This window comes from Lipotes vexillifer, unplaced genomic scaffold, assembly GCF_000442215.2.
Source record: "Lipotes vexillifer unplaced genomic scaffold, Lipotes_vexillifer_v1.1 scaffold740, whole genome shotgun sequence".
Taxonomy (NCBI): domain Eukaryota; kingdom Metazoa; phylum Chordata; class Mammalia; order Artiodactyla; family Lipotidae; genus Lipotes; species Lipotes vexillifer.
In genome coordinates, this window is record NW_006778610.1 from 2,184,911 (window position 1) to 2,201,158 (window position 16,248).

The window sequence follows — 16,248 nt, forward strand, 5'->3', positions numbered from 1 at the left end:
ATTCCTGCTTTCAAGACACAGTTGATTAATAACTTTATTCATGAGCTGTAGCTTAGTTACCTATAGCTTAGTTAATTGCATTTCAATTTTACTTAATTTTTTTTTCCAGGAAATCAGGTTATCCATGTTCATTTCAAAGTCCAGTTACTTGGGAAACTAACATTTCCAGAGAAAAAAAATTTTTCCAAAAAAAAAAAATAAAAAAATAATCTTCTTTATTCCATTAAGCTGTGGTTCCCCAGCCCTTGGGGTTCGCTGGCAAATGGAGCTCCTACGGACTTCAGAGGATCCCTGTTCTCAGATCCTCCCTGTGGGGTGCACAGCAGGACAAGATACAAGCTCTATTTCTACCAGCTCATCTACCTGTCTCTGCTTTACAGTTTAACCATATTTTTAAAAAGCACATATTCTTCTGGGGATAACTCATTCATGACATTTTCCTTTTTATTGCCTAACTTGGTTTTAGTTAAGTCAAAATCCTCAGAGCAATTTTGTTTAAAAAAATCTAAAAACTTATTCAAAAACAAAATATAAAATGGCAGCAGCTCAGGAAAAAACTCTAAAACCTGGCTTACATTTGAAATAACAAGTAAAAGTTTTTAACCTTGAAGTTTATTTTTACAAGAATCCCTTAGTCACAGTTGCAATCCTGTGTGAGCATGCTTTATACGCCGCTGCCACTCTGTTTTCCCTATCGACGTGGAGTATCAGATGACCTCACGTGGCTAAAATCGCACAGCAAAAACAAGACTAGCGAACTTAAAGAGAATATAAAGCAGTATACTGTTAACTTTGTGTTTGATTAGATTGCTAATATCAGCCATTTTATCTTTAAAGTTTCAAATAAATCTGCTCAAACAAATGATAGGAAAGGGTTCTAAATCACTCCACCTCTGAGCCTCCTTTTCCTGTACAAGTACATACTGAATTCTCAAGTCCTGAGGTATTTATTTCTCTTGTTCTTAACTATCGATAACCATTTTCCTTTTTTCCTTATGGTTCATATAAAAATAATGATTAAAGTCGTGTTCCTATGTAAACCACATGTAGAATTAAAGGGAAATATTTATCAAAACAGTGACCTTTCGAGTTTGATTAGTAAAATCACCCAGGGAAGCTATTGTTCCATCCCACCTGGTCGGTGGGTAGAATGCACACTTCATCATGCCCCTCCTGGGAATGTTTCTTAAACTCTCCAGAAGTCTAGGAACTCTATGAACTGAGAGTGGGAAATGGAATAAATGATTCTGAGACTAAGACAAAGAGTTACAGTGAATTATTTGGGGTTTTCTGTTTTTTAATTTTCATTTGGGAAAGCATTAGTACTTGTCAAGGTGCAAAGAATGAACAGAATCCATGGTAGAAGTCTGAGATTGGAATTATAAGTCTGCTTTGTCCTTAGAGGTGATGGTATAGATTCCATGTTTGAAACAGTACCATGTAAAAGGGAAATTAAAATCTTCAAAATGCTTTGTTTTCTAAATCTTGTTTACAGAATTCTCCCAATAATATGAGCCTGAGTAATCAGCCGGGCACTCCTAGGGATGATGGCGAAATGGGGGGAAATTTCTTAAATCCTTTTCAGAGTGAGAGTGTAAGTATTCCCTTGACTACGTTACTATATCCAAATTTTATTTCTGAAGCTCTTCTTTAGAATAAATGCATAAAGCCATTATTACGACTGTTTATCTAGAGTTGAATAGGTTGATCTTTTAAAAGTTAGAAAACTAAGTGGAATTTCTTTGAAAGTATTAAAAAATAAACTTTCTACTCCGATTCTATGTACATAGTTACAAAGACAAAAACTTTAATACTAATTTTACTTTAGAAAACATCCACCATAAAGGAACGTACTAGAAACAGGTTGCATATGTGATCGTTTTTATAAATTTTTCACACTACTAAAATGTCTTTGATCACTGCAAAACCAGGTTTATTCTCAGTGCTGTCCTGAAAGCTCTGAAAATTGTCTCTAAGATGTCTTTACATTATGCACCAGACTTTCCTGTCTTGTATGTTAACGAGTTATTTACATTTAACCTGAACTGGGTATCCACGTCGTTTTCTGTGTGACTATAGTGTTAAGCAAAGGCAATATCATTTCATGTCTCCATAGAAGTAGATAGGAGCAAATGGAGAAGCGATAAAATTCATTCCTTCATTTAACAGTCACTGAGCACTGACTACAGGCCAAAGCAATGTGCTAGGCACTGGAAAGACCAAAAGGACAACATGGTGTCTTTTCTCAAGGACTTATTGCATTATACAATAATTTATTAACTAATATTTCACATAAGAAGCATCTATAGAATTTTTAAAAATACAATTTCCCAGAACCCTCCCTGGACCCAGCAAATCAGAATTTCCAGGAGTGGGGCCAGGTATCCTCCCATGTGAAAAAGCTTCGTCAGTGATGCTGATGCACATTCTCTGCTAAGAACTCCTGAACTGGAATAAAGGAGTTCAGAACCCAAACTAGTTTCATGTTCATAGAATCAGTGCCTCCAATACATGTACCGCCATCATTAAAATAATGGAGGATCTACCAAACTATAAACAGAATCAGAAGAGAAAATTACCTTCATTTTGCCCAGACCTTTACCAGAGTTGATGCCATCAGAATTTGAAGTGGTGGCTAATAACATACCTACTTTTGCACAGAATGGCTGCTTCCCAAAATGGAACCCAAGATTGAGTGTTCTGTGGTTTCCTTTACTTCTTTGTGTGGACCTAGCACCTCGGCATGGGACAAGACTTCCCTTGTTTTTAGACTTTAATTTCTGTTAAAACTAGAAATAATATGATGATCTTTAGTTTATCTGTTTTATTTGCAGGATATTTATGATTAGTGAGAACCAAGAAGGTATACATAAAAACTCATATTTAAAGAAATCAAAAGATTAGCCTGTCAATGATGAGGAACTAGAAAAATGTGAGGAACTATATAGTTTTTCATAATGCTTAGGATTATGGGATTTCTTAGAGCCCGTTTCTTTCACTAGTTTGCTTCAAGACTATGGACAAATTAGTTAATTTTAATTAATTAATGTTCACTTTATCTAATTAGACACATTAATTTCATTTTATGCTAATTCTTCCAGTAATGGTATAATTCAGTGAGGTATATGATAATTAATTCAGTTCAATTCAACATGTATTGAGCCTGCACTATGCAACGCACTAGGTTAAGGACAAAATATTCTGAAACAAACATAACACATCCCTAACCTCAAAGAATGCAATCTGATGGGAAGAACATGTTTACACAACTAATTAAACCATATGTCAGATTAATAAGTGCTACAGCAGATATAAACCAGGTGTTTTAAGAGCACCAAGGAAAGTATTAATTTTGTATTGGAAAAGAAAACTTCTTTAAAAAGGTTCCACGTGACTCTAACTTTAGGGGCAGTGACGACAGGAACTCTCCCCCTTCCTTCCCAGATTTGTTGTGGGCGACTGCCGCCTTGTTTGCCAGAGAGGGGAGCTGCTTCAGAGTTGGCATCAGAAAGCTCTTCACGGGGATCAGAGAATCAGATAGAACAGGACTTAAAAAACTACTTTGTGCAGAATAAACACCAGCCTCATCCTTTAACCCCAAGTGGATTATGCACATGCTGGATAGCAGATCCCTCTGGGAATATGTACATAGCATATAGAGCCACTGGAGTAGGGCTTCCTCCACCCCTGACTCCTGACCCAGCCTCGCTACCCTTAAAGCCAAGAAGCAGGTAAAACGCCAGACTGCTGTGCAGAGTTAGCAGAAAACAGAAGCTCCCTCCTGTCTCCCCGCCTCCCTCTCTCCTGTCCCCACTAGCAAAGTCCCCAAAAGAGAAATACTTGGACGGTGGTTGAGAACCTGCACCACCGCCTGGAGGGTAGTGCAGCCTTGGAAGCGGGTCCACACTGGCTGTGCTGTTCTGTCTGCCTAGTGAGGGGTCTACATGCTATGAGTGACACCCTGGTTATCTGTGGCTTCCTCTATCACATCCACACATTTTTGTTTGCACCTTTTTAAAAGATCAAGAAAAGAGAGCAGAGAGGAAGAAGACAAAAGAGATTCATTGCTGACAAATGTAGTAAGGCCTTAAAGATGTAAATAGACTAGATATCTCCACTAAGTTAGCTTTACTATCATCGAGGAAAACCAGGAGGTCCAAGAGGGATGGGATATATGTATACATATAGTTGATTCACTTCACTGTACAGCAGAAACTAACACAACATTGTAAAGCAATTATACTCCAATTAAAAATAAATAAATAAATAATTTTTTAAAAGAACACATTTCCAGTGACTAAACATGCAAACTGAATTCTAGTGGTTTTTAATGCACATAAGTCTGAAAAGCACAGATTTTTGAACAGTCTGCCTTTTGAGGGTTTGTTGGTCTTTATCTTGAAGTTTAACCACATAAGAGGCCTGGGAAGAGAGCAAACGTCTATTGACTGATTATCCTGTACAGACACTATCCCAGTCACCTTACGCATACTAAATGTAATCAATATAGAAACAGAAATGTCCAACGCAAAGGCAGAAACCTTGCAGTGCCAACACACTTTACACAAGAAAATAGGAATCAAAAAATGTTTCAACATTCAGACTCTTTTGGCTGGGGGATCCAAAAAAGAGCCTTTATTTCAAGAAACAAAGATGCCCCCTAGTGTTCAAACTCTATAAAATGTTTGGCTTTAAAAACAATACAAAAAGGCTTAATTCAAAGTATAGTGCTTCGTGCCTCTCAAGTAAAGAAAGCAGTTAGTCTTGTTTCTTGAATTAATTTAGCAGAATATTTTCACCATAGCATTGAACTATAATCAATTGAGAAAACATGCTATTAAAATCATGGTGTCAAATAGAAATTAGAAACAAGGTGATAGATCATTTCCTATTACCCTTACTGCCTTTTTTCATTTTCTTCTATTGTAAAGAAATCACATATGCCCCAGTTTTTTTTTTTTTACATAGTTACATACACACTAGATTTATTTCACTTTAGTTCAGCTCAGGTACCTGTAGTATTATCTCTCATTAAGAAAAAATACTATATAGATGCTTAGAAACAGAAATGTAAGATCTGAAGTGATCTTGAAGTGTATGAAGAGAAATGTAGGATCTGAAGTGTTCTTGAAGTGTGTGAACAGAAATGTATGCACATTGTTTGAAGATTTAATGGACATTTCTGATGGAGTCCATGGTACATGAACTGGGTATAATAAATTCTCTAGTTGATGTTTTACATGCTAAACCAAACACTGATGCAGTCAACAGCACTGTAAGGCCACTTTATCATTTGATCAAGGAGAACCAGACTCAGAATAGTTTTGAATGCTGTGATATGAGGGCAACCTGATATCACAGCATTCTGACACAAACACTAGAATATGTCACGGCATATTGATGCAGCAGTACAACAGAAACATTACAGTGTGGTCTCAGGACAATACACCATGAATATTTTATGTCTCTAAATATGATACCCCATTTAACACTTGCTCTTCTACTTCTAGAAAACTGTAAGCCACTTCTGCTTGAATAGTAATCAATAGCAAAATTCCTTTTTGCTGGCATATTCTGTGAGTTTCCCTAGAAAGTTTGCAATTTCCCTCAATCTTACTTAGTTGAAGCAGTTTCAATAAAGGCAGCAGCAGATGAGCAGTTTACAGCCTTAGCAGTGCAAATAGCCCATCGCTTATAAAGACAGTCACACACAAATACAATCTGTTTTACTGTACCAAATACACTTAGGGCATCATTTTACAGTTACTTGTACTATTCAAAATTTAAATTTCATTAGATGCTTGCTAATTTTTGAGCTGTATTGCTTGGAGATGGTGCTTCCATCCTTTCTGACTGAATCTGGCCCTGACTTTCATGTTGTACCCTATTTTCCACTCAGTTTCCTCCCTAAATAAGCCTAACTCTCTTTAACTTCCCAATGAATCTGTAACAGATTCTCATTTTACTGTAAGATATGCTTAAGACATTTGAAATAACACAGGTTAAAAATCTTAACAATTGCCAATGTTAAGAAATGGGAGCAACCAATAACCATGCTTGTTAGCAGAGAATGTGCATATATACTTGTCTCTATATACGCATACTTTTAATGGTGTATAATTAGAATGAAGGCTATAATATATTCTTAACTATATTCCCTAATGTTACATTGCATTTGAATGAACTGGAATAATCCTTGTGAAAAAAAGGATTCGGGGATTTTTAAAATCTGATTATTCAGGAGGTGCATTAAATGAGATGGTCTCTAGAATTAATTATGACTTATCCAGAAAATTTTTTTCCAACATATCCTTTGAAGTCCTTTTAAAAAAAGGAGACTTTAAAAAAGCTTTAAAGTCTTTCACTGTGTTTAGATTGGCACAATATACCCATTAAAAGCTTTGTCTTTAAAATAATGATTGATGGGCTTCCCTGGTGGTGCAGTGGTTGAGAGTCCGCCTGCCGATGCAGGGGATGCGGGTTCATGCCCCGGTCTGGGAAGATCCCACATGCCGCGGAGCGGCTAGGCCCGTGAGCCATGGCCGCTGAGCCTGCGCGTCCGGAGCCTGTGCTCCGCAACGGGAGAGGCCACAACAGTGAGAGGCCCGCATACCGCAAAAATAATAATAATAATAATGATTGATGATCTAGCTGCGCTATTTAAAATTAAATACAGTTAAATTTTCAGTTCCTAAATTACACTAGCTACGTTTTAAGAGCTCAGCAGCCATGTGTGGGCGCTGTACTGAACAGCACAGAATAGAACATATCCATCATCACAGAAGGTTCTACTGGGCAGTACTGATTGGCTCACCGATCCTTACTATAAATAAGCAGTAGCCATAGAAAGCATAGATTAAATTTCCTATGCCCATTTTGCCATATTATGTTTTCTACTTTTAATAAAACCTTAGTATCCATTTATCTCCTTGTTTAGTCTTGCCCCTGAAAGTCAAATGCCAAAATATGATTATTTTGTCAAAGGTTGTGGATAGGTCATGGCAGTGTGCTGTCATTATTTGTAGTGGAGATTTGCATGGTATCTCCTGATGAGATGGGGGTAGATCCCCTCCCAGCTCAGGGATGTGGTGGGCTCCACTTCACTGATCCTTCTCAATGATTGTTTAGGGGTTTGGGGTTTTGTTTAGCTTTGCTTTTTCGTTGCCACTATCAAGCATAAAGAGGGAGTTTTTCTATCAAACTGAATCCCCTTTCGCTTCTCTGGCGGTCTCCCCTTTACATCACCCTACTCACTGTAATCCAATGTGGAAGGTCAGTAACATATATAAATTAGCTTTCCTATACTGAGGAAATTTGAGGCTATTAAGGGATTAACAAGTAGATTTTTCCTTGATCTGACCTGTGTTTAAAGGATTAACAATCCTCCCCCTAAGGTCCAGTGACCCGTTTTCAGGCCTAGTCATCTGCTTTTACTCAGGATCAATGTGGGCTTTTCGGTTTGAGCACTAGATCAAACTCTAATGACCTCCAGTTCAGACTTCTGCCAGCTGAGCCACTGTCACCCTGCGCTCTTCCCTGGGAAATCCTGCTTTCTCCATATTAACAAATCCATCCCTATCTAGTACACGCCTCATACTTCGTTTCTGATTCCTGCACGACCTCCGCTCATTTGGAATTCACTTCTTTCTGTTCTGTCTGTTCCTTTTTTAGAAGGTTCATGCTCCCCTTCCCAGGACCATCACTGTTCCTGGTTAAGCCCCTGCAGCCTGGGACTAAACCCTCTCACTTTATTTGCCTCTTTCCATGAGGTGCAATCATTATTAGCGCATTAAAAGGAATTCCCTTTTGCCCTGGCCCTCACAGGTTCTTATAAAGCATTTAAAATATTCAAGAGGTCATATTAAATATGGAAACCATTACCACTTGGAAATAGATGCTCCTCCTTCCCGTCACAGGTGATCTATAATGTGCTGTCCAAGATGGTGGCCACCAGCTACGTGAGGATATTTAAATAAGTTAAGTTAAATAACATTAAAATTTTAGTTCCTGGGCTTCCCTGGTGGCTCAGTGGTTGAGAGTCCACCTGCCGATGCAGGGGACATGGGTTCGTGCCCCAGTCCGGGAAGATCCCACATGCCGCGGAGCGGCTGGGCCCATGAGCCATGGCCGCAGAGCCTGCGTGTCCGGAGCCTGTGCTCCGCAACGGGAGAGGCCACAACAGTTAGAGGCCCACATACCGCAAAAAAAAAAAAAAAAATTTTAGTTCCTCAGTGGCACTGGCCACACTTCATGGGCTCAAGTTGCCACATGTGGCTAGTGGCTTTCTTACTGGACACCACAGGTTGTGGAACGTGTCCATCGTTGAAGTAAGTTCTGTTGGGCAGAGCTGCTCTAGAACTTTTCTGTCACAGTCTATTCCTCAAGCATATGAGGGTAGATTGGCATCATTATCAAAATAATTGCTGTTTGTCATTTGTTAAGACCACTTTTCCAAATTTCTGAAAGTCTTGCCTTTTACCAATGGTTAGCCTCAAACTGACAAGTAACATGTAACAAGAATGCCCCTACTCCCACCCAGAAATGCTTGTGGACTGAGATAGGAGTCACAGCTTCAAGGAAGAAGTTTATATGCTAAAGTATAAATCAGACTCTTAAGTATTTTCTAAATACTTTGATAAGGATTTCTTATGGCCAGCTGGGAGTTATACTATTACTCCAGCATTTACTGAGCACTTTCCGTGTATTCAATAAATACATAGTTTTAAGGGTTTTATACTCAGTCCTCCCAAAACCCGTTTAAGATCGATACTATCATTAAGCTGATTTTACAGGTGAGGAAACAAGCACAGAGAGGTTAGTAACCTCCCAAGTTTACACAGCTAACAAAGACTATCCTATCCCTCACACATATTTGATTATTATGAATCAACCTTGGACTAGATTTACCCAAATTGTTCCAAGGGCCTATGGAACATGAATCTGGCTAGAAGGAGAAAGCTGAGGGACTAGGTACTTATCAAACCCCTAAGCTCAGAGAGAGAATGAGACTGCTTGCTTTCCAGAGGAAATATTTAACAATTCAGGACAGTCAATTCTATATAATTTTACTCTTTTTATGCTGTCTTATTTTTATGCTGTATTTAAAGCTTGTGCATAAAAGACATTAAAATTCACAGTTACTGTTGTTTACCAAGGAGAATATTAGTGGCCTGTAGAAGAATTGTTGTTAAAACATGGATTCTTCTCTCCTCCTAGTACTCCCCTAGCATGACAATGAGTGTGTGATCCATTACCAAGTCTCCTCATGGGAACCACAGTGAGTCAGCCCTTCACAGAACTACTACGGAAGAAAATTATTCATCACAGTGTACAGTTAAACAAAGGAATCTCAGTCACACCAAACCAACCTTTTTATTTCCTGCTCTCTCCCCTATTTTGTGAAGAAAGCGGGTCCCAACGTGATTCGAACAACTGTACAGAGCGGCATATTAGAATTGCCCTCAACGGAACTGCAAGTGATTATCTGTGTATGTATATGTGTGGGAAAGAGAATGTATTGTATGTGTGTATGTTATATGGACACATGCACATACATACATTGACCCACAGGACATTGTAAAATACTATCACATGACATCTTAAGTAGAAATAAGTAGGGACTTTTATTCCATCCTTTTTTTCACGTTTACATTTTAATTATTAAAAGTTGCTCCTGCCCCTCCCTGATCTATTTTGTGCTGTGTATATCACTGCTTTATATAAGTTATTTTTTAAGGTGAACTCAGATGTTATGGTTTTGTAAATGTCTGCAATCATGGATAGGAATAAAATCGCTTATTTGAGAGCTTTCATTAAATTGCGTGTGATGCAAGTTATCCTGTGAATCACAAAGTGTACTGTCTCAGAAAAGAAGTGTGTCTTCATCTTTATGTCAAATCAAACAACTTCTCAGTAACCTTCAGTGAGTATTTTTGTACTTTTTATGTAGGAAAAGTGTTACTTCAAATCAACAAAAGCTTAACTGGGGCCTAACACAGTATATTTCTGCAATAACTGCTCTAGATGGAATTCTTGATTTGTCTTAGATGATACAGAAAATCATTAATTTGCCGTGATTGCTTAGACCATAGCAATAAAGTGACAGGGGTCGTCATATTTTTAGCATCACATTTCCTCTTTAATACGATAAAGCCCAGAAGTGGTAACACAGCTATTTGCCTGAATATGTCACTTGTCACCAGGAATGCTAGAGCTAAATTTTTAATAACATACTAACATGAAATGTACCTCATTTTTATTCAGACTTGTGAATATCTCCACATAGACACTGCAAAGGAGATAGATTCAAATGATTGAGACTTTCAGCACAAGGGGGAGGGAGTTTTTAATCACACGCCAGGGGCTCTGGAGTGCTGCTTCTCTACCCAGGTATCTTAGTACCAGCAAAACTGACTGTCCCTTCTTGCGGCCAGCAGAGCACCTGCTCTGTTCCCAGGATATAGGACTTATAGTAGAGCGAAATTATTGATAGTAACTATATTTCATCTAGCCATTGACTTCAGTAGGCTACATATGCTTCATGTAACTGTTCATAAAACATTAGAAAAATTTAAACAAAACACTTCCCTTATGAAAGCACATTGCTCTATGGCCCTTTCCAGATCTTTTGGGTTTTCTGTGTTGAATCAGGCATACAAACATCAAAGTCATAATAGAAAAGTCTGAAGACTGATTTTACATTCTAAAGCTAAGTTGGTGATCCTTTCTTTGAAAATTGTGATAAAAATAACCATTGATCAGCAACTATATATCCAGACTCCAGAGACTTTGAAAAGCATTGTTTAATCTCAGGTAAGGGGCATCCATATTTCTTTAGGCGTATGGTCTCTAAAGTGAAAATTTGGCACTATATTTACTAGTTCCTCATCCCAGATGACTTATTTCTCTCAAATCCATAAGGATTTATTCCTTCTGAAAATAAAGATTTTTGCCTGTGCATGACAGGGATGTCAGGCAGAACTGTTAAGAGGGGAAAAGGAAGCTGAATTAAAATTTATGTTCCAAATTTAAACTAATCAAACTAGTTGCCATTAATCACACAGTGTGCCAGAGGCTAGGACTGCACACTGGAGAACAACTTCAAGCTTTCGAGCCACAGAGAGGCTTTCATGAAAAATTCAAACGACAAGGTCTTTAACTCAAGCCAAGGTAACCTGAAGATGACGCCTTGTACAGACACATGAATTTACCAAGAATAATTTTAACTTTCACTTTTTATGACAACTGTGTGAACACTGAGAGTCTTGTGATTATTAAGCTTAATCTTATAATGCTAGAATTTTGAAACCTTTTGTTGACTCTTTTCTCTATTGTTACTGATCTTGAATTTCTTTCATTTGCCTTCTAAGAAGGTATTGTTTCTTATAATCAAAGAATCCTGAGCATGATTTTACTTGCTCTTATTTTGGAAGTACTATTGGAATATGAAGGCAATAGGGTCCCATTATTTCTAGCCTATTTGGTCAAAATAGTAAAATTGACTTTTTCCAAGGTATAGCAATCAATTCAGCATATTTCTCTTTCTCTTGGAACCCAGATTAAAAATAGCTAGTTTTTTAAATTCCTGAAATCACTGAAAATTTGAAGAAGCTTTATTCAAGAAAACCAGAAAATAAAGATATTTAATTCCAATATCAAATAATTTTCTCATGCTCCGAATGGAGGATAGTATATCTGTATATTAATTTTGTTTAGATTTTGTATCATTTAAACCTTATCCTTTTCTCTTTTTACCCATGTTTTCCATGCATTTGTGTTGGTCTTTATATGTACTACCTGTTCCTGAGTTACTTTTAACATTTCACCTCACAGTAACATTAGCAATTCTTGCCTACATTGAACATATAAAATATACATGTGAAATATAAAAATAAATAGGTGAAAACATTATTACTCTGCTTTGCGTTCTGCCTAACTCACTACGGTTGAAAATATATGTCAGAGTCTTTCTAAGGTACATATGTCCTTAACTAGCTACCTTTCTTATAGCAAAGCTGCACACAGGAACAGAGGCTGTGAGGTGCCACTGATCTGGTAACAACCCACACATTTGATGGGTGAATGTTCCTTCTCCTTTCCAAGTGTTCCAGTTTGGACTCAGTTGCTGATGAACAGGAATTACATGGCTAAGAATCTGAGGTTAAGATTTCTCTATTGCCAGAAAATTAACAAATCTGCTCCCTGAGCCATGGAAAGTGCCCAAAACAACCCTTTCCCTCCAGAAATAAAATAAAGTGCCATTTCTATATTTATGATTCTCTAAGCTATCTGAACTCTGTTGCATTTCATAGGATCATTCAGTTAACACTCTTCTTGTAGTTTAAAAGAGCAAATGAAAATATATGAGTTCAGTTTGGACATGAGGAAGCCCTATGTCTGTCCATTACCTTTTCTCTATCATTTCATCCTGAGAATGTGCAGCAAAGCATTTAGAACTGTGCACTTGGCAAAGCGTTTTCCAGTCCTTAATCCCATGAAATCTTGACTGGGCTTTTTCTCCACGCCTCCTTCCCAATCCCTGCACCCTCCAGTAGAAATAAGATACAAACTGCACATTTTTACCTTCTTAGCCCTTACAGTTTTCTTCTTCATATAGTATATAGTTTTCCTAGGGGACGTAATCACAATTTCCACTTTCTGACTGCCACTGTTAATTGGGTCAGTGAACCATACCTTGAGAAATACTGGAAAAGTGAACCACTATTAATACACTTCCATTTGGCATATTAAACTTGCGTGTGTGTATGTGTGTGTTGGGGGTGGCAGTGTGAAGTTTGCTCACAAAACACTTCCATTATGACTTATGTTATATTATTGCACAACTGGTAACTATTAATTCCTTCCTTTGATTGTATGTTATTTCAATGGTAAAATAGCTGATTAAAGTGATTTCGGATGGAAAGAGTAATACAAAACATAAGCAGATGGACTCACCTGCTTTCACAACCTCTGCTAGCTTGTCCACATTAGGCTTTCTTAAGAAGGCACTGCATCTAAAGGTAAGAGCATAAATGACCATCTAATCCTTGGTCACTTCACTGCCACGAATTGTGCAATAATTACAGTCTTTTGATGTAGACATTTGTTTACAAGAAATTGAGTTGATGTTATTTCACCAGAAATGTCAACTTTACCCATGAACTGTAATTCTCATTGAAAGGAGTGACCTACAGATGAAAACACCTGAGACCTCTTTAATTACTTTCCTGAACTATATTCTAAAGAGAAATTATCAGCTGAGTAGGTCTCCTAAGGAGGATTTCCTCTAAGTTTCCCATGTTAACTTAGTACAAATGGTCTTCCTGAGTAGAAGAAAAATAATTTCTGTAAGTACTGATAGTTTAATGTGAATATTTTTGCTGTCTATGTCCTTAAATATGTAGACAAATATATAGATACTGTAAAATTTAAAGTGGGACTAAGTGTTTTCATGTATAGTTTGTCTTTTCCCCCTTTGCAGATTTACTGTCCTCAGGATAAATTGGACTCACTTTTATTATCCCAGTTATTGAAATGTAATGATATGTCCCTAGAAATATTTAGCACTTCCATTTTTTAAGTGAGATGTGCAATTAACATGACAAAGGCAAGTATTAATATTCCTATTAAAAAAGTATTTATTCCCAGAATTTTTTCCCAGTTAACATTAAAGCTTTATCCCACTTTTCTCTTTTATGCCAAATGACCTCAGTACATTGCCCAGAAAATGAAATTTGGATTCTTCAGTGTTCTCAGAACACAAGACAACATGTTATTAGCTAAATTACCATCGTGTCCTGACAGAATTGCTCAGGAAAACGCAATTAATCATCTACTTATTAGAAAACAACAACTCAAATAACCTTTCCAGTTTACGTAATTTGAAAATAAATCTAATTTTAGCCACACCTTAGAAATGTTTTTAATATAAACAGATTAAACTGTGTATGTGGCTTTCTATTAGATTATATTTCAAAATATTTACTTCCCATGCATTACAACAGTTAAAAACTTAACAAAATATACGTTAGAATGAATAAAGGACATGGCGTTGTTTCAAACATGAATGGACAAGTCTTTATAAAGAGGGTTCTTTATAGCCATCAGCTTATTGTACTGTTTATCTAATTGTGATTTTAAGAATTTAAGATGTTTTCTTACTACATGTGTTAAAATGTTACTTATAATATCTTCCTGGAAAGACAATTATTTGTCAGGCTTTTATGAACGCACAATTCATGTATAACTGTAATTGGAGTCTGGGATGCCTCTTCATAATCTCCTGTCCTTCATTCTACTATGGCCACCAGCTACCCAATACATTTTGTAAATTTAGCGTCTGCCTGTGTGTGTGTGTGTGTGTGCACACATGCATGCACATATGTGTGTTATTACATTTTCAATTGGATTTATCACTCTCCATTTTTGTACAGATATTTGAGCTAGTCACGCAACGTAAAAGGTTGCCATAAAGATGTACGTAAATATCCCTTAATTTCACACATTTTCACATTTAATTCTAAAAATACAGATTTTCATCTACAGTTTCTACCATTTCTAGCCTCTAACTTTATTACTTATTGAAAAAGTAAAGGAAATTGTTCATATGAAGCTAGCATAAATGCTGTCTGAATGATAAAATTGTAATTAATGTGGACATCTGTGTCTATAATTAAATTAGACATTATGCTTTATGTAAAAACCAGGTGTCTCTAATGTCAAAGAATTTCTTTATATGCAATTTACATAGGTTATGATGAGTGGCTAGCTCTATGTGGTCAGATAACTAAACTTTGAATACCAAAAATATAACTAGTATTATTAGCAAATCTGTTAATGGGTAAAAGTTCAATATTTTATTCCAAGTAAGATTGCACATAATGTGGAAATCTGAAGCAGTTATGCAGGTGATTCGTGTAAAACTATGCTTCTCCTCAAGTACATTCATCTTTCTGATGAATTATACAGATGGTCGCCTCAGCTCACCATGAGCATTTGCCCAGATACAAATTCTGAAGTAGGTTCTGCACACTACTGCATAGATATTTAAGATTATAGGAGGAGGGAGGTCTATAACTGAGATTAAGACTTCATCCTAGGGCTTCCCTGGTGGCGCAGTGGTTGAGAGTCTGCCTGCCGATGCAAGAGACGCGGATTCGTGTCCCGGTCCGGAAAGATCCCACATACTGCGGAGCGGCTGGGGCCGTGAGCCCTGGCTGCTGAGCCTGCACGTCCGGAGCCTGTGCCCTGCAATGGGAGAGGCCCCAACAGTGACAGGCCCGCGTACCGCAAAAAAAAAAAAAAAAAAAAGAATTCATCCTAGGTAAAATGTAAGCATATAAATTATTTTTTCAATAAATTCTTAAATGCTGTCTCTGTAGTATTCAAGAGAATTTAAGTATTTTATTTTTAGCATTATGATTTTGATCCACATGGTGTCTTCTAGCTCACTGCTGCCACACATTTGTACGTAGTCTTTTTTTTTTTTTTTTTTTTTTTTTTTGCGTACACGGACCCCTCACTGTTGTGGCCTCTCCCGTTGCGGAGCACAGGCTCCGGACACTCAGGCCCAGCGGCCATGGCTCACGGGCCCAGCCGCTCTGCGGCATGTGGGATCTTCCCGGACCGGGGCACGAGCACGTGTACCCTACATCGGCAGGCGGACTCTCAACCACCGCGCCACCAGGGAAGCCCCTGAACGTAGTCTTTAGAAAGGGTAATGCTGTAAATCCCACTGGGCAGACACCTTATTGAGCTGAAGGTTACCTCGAGTAACTTACGAGGCAGTTTTAGCAAGGTGTCTGGATTTCTGGGAGATGCAAGGTAGGTAGCAAGGCAACTGGAGAGTCCCTGAATTGAAACAGGTAGAGTCCTATAACTAAGAACTTCTCTGGAAGTTGTTACTTAAGCTGTTTCTAGTGGAGCAAAAGTGGCTATTAGTGGTAGTAACATCCTGTAGATTCAGGACAAGAGAACATACATTAAAAAAAAGAAAGTCAGTAGAATTAGTTTAATGCCTCCTCGGCTCCTTTTGGTAAATGAGATATAACAGTAAAAGTACAAAATGAAGGGTAAGGGGCTGGAGACTGCACACCCAGGCCCACATAGTGAGGCTCACCAAGTGTTTGTTCCCATAGCTCAGTGTATCTCTAAAGGTAAAACAAACCCTTTAGAGAGGCATAAAAATTAAATAAAAGAAATTGTCTGATGAGGAATATGGTATTGCCGTTTAGAAAGCTCTAGAGCCAA

The 16,248-nt window shown here is 37.6% G+C and overlaps 1 protein-coding gene across 6 annotated transcripts in view; it reads left to right on the top strand.

Annotated features, from left to right (window-relative positions):
* SSBP2 (single stranded DNA binding protein 2) overlaps positions 1–9,874 on the top strand; it is a 308,775-nt gene extending 298,901 nt beyond the window's left edge. For 2 of the 6 annotated variants that reach the window (XM_007451712.1, XM_007451716.1), the window contains 2 exons: positions 1,496–1,594; positions 9,217–9,246. In XM_007451712.1, the coding sequence (XP_007451774.1) occupies positions 1,496–1,594; positions 9,217–9,246 (129 nt within the window). Of the gene's footprint in view, positions 1–1,495; positions 1,595–9,216 lie in introns of all 6 variants that reach the window. The other 4 variants (XM_007451713.1, XM_007451715.1, XM_007451714.1 and 1 more) reach the window with 4 other exon arrangements.
* The last annotated feature ends 6,374 nt before the right edge of the window (positions 9,875–16,248 follow it).